Consider the following 8,676-nt stretch of genomic DNA (forward strand, 5'->3'; position numbering starts at 1 on the left):
CTTTATTTTACCTTCCTTAATCCCTTTTCTTCTCTACACAGTAATTTCCAATCCCCAGCCTGTGGGCCTCTTCCTCCGCCCATTCTTTCATTCTGGTGTTTTCATAAAGGGCCACAGAAAGCAATGACATGGATTTCTGCAACTCACCTGAATCTCTTCTGCTTCCATTTATCGTATAGCAGAGTGTCTAAATAATGCTACTCAAAGCATAATTTCACCTGGACTCTGTCCTCTTTGAATCATGTGATACAGAGCAAGAAGCTCCTTTCTCAGCACTTTTGTTCATGTTCCACAGCAGCAGCAGCCATTTGGTAGCTATTAGATACTGTTTTTTAAATAAATCGATTACATACTTTGAAAGTTCCGCTATTTCCTCTTCATAAATCTTTCTTCTTTCAGTGAGTTCCTCTGGAAGATATTTAGCTATCAGCTCCTCCATTAGTACCGTTTTACAGTATTTCCTCATAGCCAAGCACTGCAGCAGAAAAGGAGAAGCAGTTATTAGATAATGTCTGGCACTTCAAAGCACAGGGCCTCTGCCTGCTAGCTCCGTGTTGCTGTGTCTACTGCACACACAGACGATCCCCTAAGCTCCCGACACCAGTGAAGTTGTTTGCTGAACTATTCACTGAACTGCAGGCCTTGTATTAGCCAATCCTGAGGTCATTTGTCTTCCCTTTCCAGAATTTCCAAATATAAACACAGTCTTAAAGTTTGAACAGAGATTATCCACATCTTGTTAGTCCCCAGGACACTCTAAAAGTCATTTTTTTCCTTAAAGCGTGTAATATTTCTTTCAAGTTTGGCAATACCAGAGGTTTCTAAAGGTGCTGCCTGATCCTATTCTGTGCTCCAATTTATGCAGACCAAATCCATGCATAATTACCTCCGAGAGACCTTCTTTGCACAGGGGACATTTTGGGTTGTGATCCAGGCATCTCTCAAGGCATTTGAGACAGAACGTGTGCCCACAAGGCGTAGTGACGGGTTCATAGAAGAGCCTGGATCGGAAAATCCAAACACAAAGACACCAATATCGTGTACCAAATTAAAAGAAAAAGCTGTTACCAAAACAGCTGTATTCATTCATTAATTTAACTGCTGATTTTGCACTTCAGGGAGGAAGCTTTTTCTTGCTTTTCATTTCTTCATCCAACTGTTACACTTATTCTGCTTATACACTTCGCTATCGCCTCCCAATACAGAAGGCAGCCCGGGAATTCCGATTTCAGGGAATGCAAGGGGGAACGGGGTCACTAACTTCAGATTGAGGAAAGGGAAATCCTAGCTTATGTGAGCAGTGAATAGTAGCAGAGCTTGAATCTGCTTAGTGTCTCCAGTGCAAGTGAACAAGACTTGCACCAAGTGTTCTTGTAGAGATCAGTGGCACCACTTTTACATGTAGAACTAAGCACAAAATAGCTATTTGCAGTAACACTACAAATAAAGGTTACTGCAATTAAATATGTTATTACTAATTCTAACCTGAACTCAGAATGCGGATTTGTTGCAATACAGACAGTTTTTAACCTTCAAATGACTGCTTTTCTAGAAAACAAATGACATTAAATATTTTTCTAGATGAAGCATGAATTTAAATATTGGAGGCCAGGTCTTCAGGGCATCTCAGTATCTAATCTTTAGACATCTAAGTACCTCTGAGACGCTTATTTCCACGTAGGGAATTTTGTTTTCATTATTTGATTATATGATACTGTGATTACATGATATTGCAAAGAAATGTTGCCTTACCAATTAGAACCTTCATGAAATGCAAAAAATATGAAAACTTTTAAAAAGTAATACATTCAAAACTAGAAAAGAATTTTTACAATGTTATCTAAGCATGTTAAGGTCTCAAGTATCAGTTTTAGTTTAAGTAAATTTAGAAGTTTACTTAATATTACAGTTTACCAAAGGAACAAACTAAGATGCTGTTTCACAGGAGGAAATTATAAATATGTAAACCCATGTTTATTAATAATTAAATATGATTATGCTTAAGCACATAATTGGCTCAAAATTGCTATAGCCAGTTTATTAAATATCAGTTACTAAAAATACTGGCATTTAAACAAGAAATATATGAAGATATAGGCACACCTATCTCACTGCAACTTGACTGTATAACTGAGAACCCTTCATTGTAAATTATTTAGCAAACAAACTTCACAGCAAAAGGCTACTTGTTCCTTTGAACTTCATAAAACACCCAGTTGAAAATACGTTGCAGTAAGCATTTGTTTCCATATGTAATTAATCAGCAGTGACTTACTTGTTCTGAAATGTTAGCATAAAGACAAGAAATTCCTGTTAGAATGCGCGATCCTGGTCTAGCTCTCAGAGAAGCCAGCACAGCTTTTCCCAGTGACTAACAGGGCCTGGACTGAACTTCAAGACTTAGAGAAAGAAACACTACATAGAAAGATTTCATGTCACAGCATTTTAAGCTATTATAATGATGGAAACCAAATAACTGCCTCTGCTGAGTAATGCTCTCGCTTCTCACCAATACATTGTTTTACCATTTGTTCCTATTTCCTGCTTGCTGCTGGAGTGAACACAGATCAATAACACTTTGCCACTCCATCTGACAGAGAGGTTAATAACAGCTCCTGCAGTTTATAGCAAATAGATCAGTAGGTTACTAGGTAATTGGTCCAAGGTATCTCAGAATCCAAATGCTTCAGAACATGGCAGGAAATAATTACAATCAATTTGCATTAATGGTAATACTCAAGAAAGGTCTTGTGACAGCTTCTCTTAGTGCAAACCTTCATTGGTGTAATGAAGGCTAAGTTTACACATCTCAGGATGTAAGGGCTATATTTGTGACTGCAAATATAGAATCAGTACTAGCATCCCTTAAACTCTCAGAGAACCAGAGATCCTTAAGCTAATTCCTTTAAGAATGTATTGTAGTTTAGCCATTTATGATTTAACATAGAAGGTGAGGAAATAGGGTTAATTTTATTAGAAACCTCTTTAAAAATGTGGGTTTGGACACAATCATCATAAACATGCAGACTCCTTAAATACTCCAAAGACAAATTGCATGGCTTTGCACTGGAGGAAAGTTTTGCTCTTAGCAGTATAAGGGTTTTGGCAGCTGTGTAAACTTCTGGAGCATGTTTCAGCAGTAGGCAGGCAGAGGGAGAATGGGCAGACCTGATTTGTTCCAAGCAGAAGCAATGTAAACAACACAGCAGTTATTCCCCCAAAAATTTCATTCTGTTTGAAATCAATTGAGTTTTCTCCAGCAGCATTTAAACAACAAAAGGAATCCACATTTTTTTCAAGCCTTTCAAAGATAAATAAATAAATTCCATGAAGAGGCCACCTGCTATTTAAGAATCTAAAATACAGTGCAAGACTAATGCCAACATACTTTGTTTATAAGTTTACATAATTAAAAAGACAGCAGAAACAAAACTCAGTGCAGAGGAATTTGCAGTAACAAAAACCCTCATGTGCATTTGCCAATATTAATGTTTTTACAAAACAAGTAGTGAAATTGATGGAGTTAGTAATTCTGTTAGGATTAAGTCATTGATGTCCTTGAAAATAACTCTGTTATTTAACTGAAAGAGGAGCTCATGAAGCAAGTGTTACCGTGACCTTAGCCAACTAAAGCAGGCATTCAGCACATCACATTTGAGTGCTGGGGGGATGAGGGAGGAAACAACTACAACAAACTCTTTTCTTGTACAATCCTCATATTGCAAGAGCAGAAACATTGTATTTTACATGCAAACTTAGAATATTCATAGAACATGCTCCCTGTGCTATTTTATGCATTATACAATGGCATATATGGCTCTACTAATTCCAAAGGACAAACTGTGGTCGTGTGCATGACGTGCATCTGTGAGTGGGCGCGTGTAACTGGGTGCGGGGAAATCTTTCAGACATGTTCACTAATGCGCTTAGCCCTCACATGACCTTATCTGTCTTGTCTTAAACAATCACTGCTCTTGGCCAGATCAAATAGTTTGTATTCATCAACAGTGCTCAGAACCAAAGAACAAGAAACGTATTAATGGAATAATCATTGTAATAGAAGCAGATTTCAAGTCAGAAGAAAAATAAGTAAACTAGAAAATCTTCAGATGATACAAGAGAAAGATAACACTTGAAAACTAAAGACATGTGGGAGAGAACAATGATTACCTCATACACAGGGAGCAGTCCAGATCTGATGGATCCACAAATTCAAATGGAATATGGTGCACAGCACTACTTTCCTTGATGTCAACTGTATCTGTCAATAATAATAAAACATATTACAATATATGATTGGACACAACTACATAAGCAATGCAGAATTTCAAAGAGATTTTTCTTCTGCGTATCCACAAACAGTATCTGCTATTAAAGTATGCTTTGTATTTACTGGCAAACTACTGAGCTACTAGCATCATTAGAATAATTCCTGTGCAAAGCATCAAATTCTGCACAAAGGGAGCACACCTCCCTTTAGTTTTTGTAGCATTATGGCCACTAACAGAAGGATGAATTTAGCCTTGCATTAACATCAAAATACATTTTAGTGTTAAAAATCTACATCCCACAACACAAGAACAAGGCTGAATCTTGGATATCAAACAGAATTCATGCTTTTAAGCATAGCATACATATTTTACTTGATACGGAAAGTGCCGAAACACGTACAGCTTTCATACATCCATATGAAAGCTGTACATATTCATATATAAGCCTAATTTGAAGCCTCTTCCTGTACAAATAAGAAAAAAAATCCACTGATTACCTTTTATGGAATTCATCCTGTGCTTAAACATACCTTTCTTCATGAGTTTAGAGGGTACCTCAGCACCTCTCATCTCCTCAGAGCAACACTTTCTTTTCAGAAGGTTGCACTTCTCCGAAATGAGAAAGGCAGACTCTGATATGGAGGCGAGTTTGTTCTCCTCCTCCAAGCAGTCCCTTTTACTCTCTGTAATTTGTACAGATTTCTTCAAACTGCCAGATGTTGTTACATTTTGTTCCTCTTGAGCAGGAAAACTCTTTTTCTGTTCTACATTTATCTGTAGAAAGAGAAGATGAACATTAAAAACGTCAAACAACTTCATAAAGAAAACACAAACATACACCCTGTAACAAGCCTTAATATTATGGATCATCAAGAAAGACTTTGGAGGTCAAGACACAGCAGTTTGAGAGTACCTCCTCAGTGTCTGATTTTAACCAAAATATTTTTCTAACTAACCCTTCCCTCTCTCCCCGCTTATCACTGGATTTTTTCAGCCTCTGTGTAGGGCTTTATGGGTTGGTCATGAAACTTGATTCATGCGGAAATGTGATTAAATCTCAGCATGGCACATTGCTATCAGTTAGTCTGTGGAAAAATATATATTGTTTGTATTGTATATTGAATGTATTGTTGATGGATGTATTGTCAACCATCAATATCAATCAAACCAACAAAAACAATGCAAGTTTTATTCTAAGGAAACAAAATTTACAAAAGACAAAGTGCACAGGGCTCCTTCAGCAAAACTGTTTCTTTCACAAGGGATAAAATGATCATTACTACAACCTATTCACAGCCATTCCACAGATCATCACCTATCAGCTTGTCACACCAACTCCCCCAGAAGAACCTCAAAGTACCTATGATCAGAAGCTGTAGGGATACCTAGCGTACAGAGAGATGAGAACTGTCTTTCCAACTGACTTCACTTTGGAGGCTCTTTACTACCCATTTCTTTGAAGAGCTAAGGACAGTTACAGCTATAGTACCTTTCTTAATTCTGACAAAAACAAAACAAGAAAAAAAAAAGGAAGAAAGATTTTGTTAAACGGAGAAGAATCAGCTAAAGAGAATCCATTAAGTTACATCGTATCTTCTGAAATGCATCATCCAGTCTCCCAGAGATGTAAAGGAGAAGACAACTTCCCACTGTGAACCTAAAACACACAGCGAAATTAACAACCACACATCAGATTTCTTTACCTTGAGCAACCTTTGTAGGCTATGGCTGGTGCCTCCAGATCCAACGGAATTTAGGAGATTCCCCTTTAATCTAGAGTGATGCGACAACAGCTGCAGGATATCAGGTAGGTGTTCCTGAGCATTTCCCGGGATGAGTGAAAATAAACTAAGTAGAAGCTGCAATATAGAACAGAATACTTCACTGCTTAGTTCTTACATTATTAAACGTTCTCCATAAGTGGCATAAACATGTCCTCTTGTTCTGCATTTTAGAGCTCAACAGGATTTATTAACATCCTTTCAAATCCACTTTTACTGCATGTCAGAAACTTTCATTGGAGTTAATTAGTACAGAAATCTCACTGGTTTAATCCATGTTCAATCAAGTAATTGTCTCCAACACTGTAAATTACAACTACTTAAATTCAAATATGTGACAACACCAAAAAAAGAGAAAAGGCAATAGGAAAAAACAGCCTCCATTTGATATCCGAAAATAAGTGAATCAGCATCAACAACTTGTAGCCATTTGCACTAGAGTACAGCTCATCAGATGATTAGTCAAAGGAAGAGGGGGGGGGGGGCGGGGAAGGGTAGGTGCACAGAAAATTCACATGCTTTAAAATGAATTCCAGCACACTACTGGGATGATCCTGCTGATACATGAAGAAGCCACATGATAGCCAAGATTTCCTTTTAAAGACAAAAAGATTCCACAGGATCATACTCTGTCAAAACTAACGTGGAAGGACAGATAACACAAACAGAACGTCATAGCTACGCCTGAAGAATTTGGTAAAAAATAGTATGTCATTGTTATGCAAACAGACTTGGAAATGACCCAACAAAATATTACATCATGGATGAACTCTGTATCTGATGAGTGCACAAGCAATTCTTTCAGTTGCAAGCAGCATAGTTTTCTTCAGAACCCCACTGCTCAGAAATTAGCTCTCTTGCACAAGGCTATTTGGAGTCTGAATTTAGAAACATTATCTGTTGTTCTTGCTTTTCTTACTCTATACACAGGAAGCCTCCCAGCATGACTACCAGAACAAATCATGATACAATGACAGTGAAAGACCCTATGGAACATGCTGGAAAAAAAGATGAATAAAAAGAACAATGACAGAAAATCCTGCAGGAAATGGAAATCTCAACCACATACAAAATCTGATAAAAATCTGATTGCAAGACCCAGGCCACACTTTCTCAGTTACCTGTGTGAGCAGAGCTTTACTCTAAGAATTCTACCCTGCCTTTATAAAGTCTTTCACATCACAGCACTAAGACCACCAAAACTTCCCATCCCACCAGCCACAGACAAAAGCATGAATACACTGCCATAAAAAAAAGAATTCAATAAAATAAAGGCAGAGCATAATATCTATCATATTTTTATTCTCATAGGCCATCCTTGCTGTGATGCTAAGTCACTTGGCAACAACAAAAATGGTCAAAGGTAAAAACATCTACTCATTCCAGAAAAAGAAACCATAACTAGTTCTTAAGTGGTATACAGAAGGGAACTAACAGTTTTCACCAAAACCTGACGAAAACCTGTCGAAAAAGGCTTATTGCAGATCTGCTATACTGCTTATTTAGCATCAAGTATTAGCAATCACTGAAACAATTTTAAAACATAATCTCTTCTTTTGCCGAGTGATTCCTTTCCTGGCCCCTGCACACGCCGAGTCTTGGAGCAGTGCGTGAGGCCCAAAGGCAGAGAGCTGCTGCTCCCAAGTGGAGCTGCAAGGCTGCTGCACGTTGCCTTCTACCACTCGGTAGCCTGATAAAATATTAACAAGTAGCTCCCCCTCTTTTGCACTCAATAACTGGAAATGCATTGCCAAACTGGGAAACAGATTAGAAGTTTGATTACAGGCAACCATAATAATCTGTGGGTGGCAATTATTAGCAGCTCCATTTTATCTCTCTTGTGCCGATGCTAAGATCATAACTGTTTCCACAGTGTCTACTTAATATTTTCTTTCCTCGTTACAACGGATCACTGAAAACGATTAAACAGGTCTAGACAATTTAGGGAACTCACCTTTTGAGCCTCAGATTTGGCCGTCTTGTTCCCAGTATCTAGAGCAAGGCAGAATAGAAACTCTCTTAAAGCTTCTTCTGTTTTCCCCAGATTAGCTAATGCTTGTCCTTTCCTTAAATGTCCCTGAAATGAAATATATCTAGTTGCAGCTTTTGTTCCTTTTGCTGCAAGAATATTCAATTAAAGCAAGATGAATTTACAAAAGATCTTTCCAGAGAAAAAAAAAGAAGGTTAGGCAGAGAAAATTCCTTACAACAGTCTCTTATGCCTTGGTACCACCAGTGTCTGGATTTGCAAACGTGAATTAACTTTGTCGTGAAAACTCTTCAAATACATAAGCTCTTACAGAGAGAAATAGGATATTCGCTAACTCCATTAAGTATCATCTTCCTGCACCCAGCTGGTCACTGGCACAGTTGAAACTTGAGGAAACTCATATTCTGTCTTGGAAAAATGTACTAAACTAGTGCTATTACAGCTTATAGAAAAATGTAAGCACAGCACTCTTTTTTTAAAACTTCTTCATGAACTTGAGATGGACTATAGAGTGTTTAGTAGTTCATCCTCCAGAAAGGGTATGTCTAGCTTATCATTCCCCTCCCTCACACCAGAAGGGACAAGAATGTCATAGCTGAATGTCTGTAAGTCACAGAAGTCAAAGAAGTTACAA

The 8,676-nt window shown here is 37.8% G+C and overlaps 1 protein-coding gene across 1 annotated transcript; it reads right to left on the minus strand.

Moving 5' to 3' along the window:
- Window positions 1-202: 202 nt before the first annotated feature.
- Window positions 203-8,170, minus strand: LOC148589989 (LON peptidase N-terminal domain and RING finger protein 3-like; the record flags this gene model as incomplete). Its single annotated transcript, XM_088539596.1, has 6 exons — window positions 203-475; window positions 887-1,001; window positions 4,171-4,261; window positions 4,802-5,045; window positions 5,975-6,130; window positions 8,007-8,170. Coding segments are annotated over 6 exons (1,031 nt in total), but the record flags the coding sequence as incomplete, so codon positions are not given.
- Between the last annotated feature and the right edge of the window lie 506 nt (window positions 8,171-8,676).

This window comes from Tinamus guttatus, unplaced genomic scaffold (assembly GCF_059628265.1).
Source record: "Tinamus guttatus ecotype Peru unplaced genomic scaffold, ASM5962826v1 Tinamus_guttatus_pri_ptg001880l, whole genome shotgun sequence".
NCBI lineage: Eukaryota > Metazoa > Chordata > Aves > Tinamiformes > Tinamidae > Tinamus > Tinamus guttatus.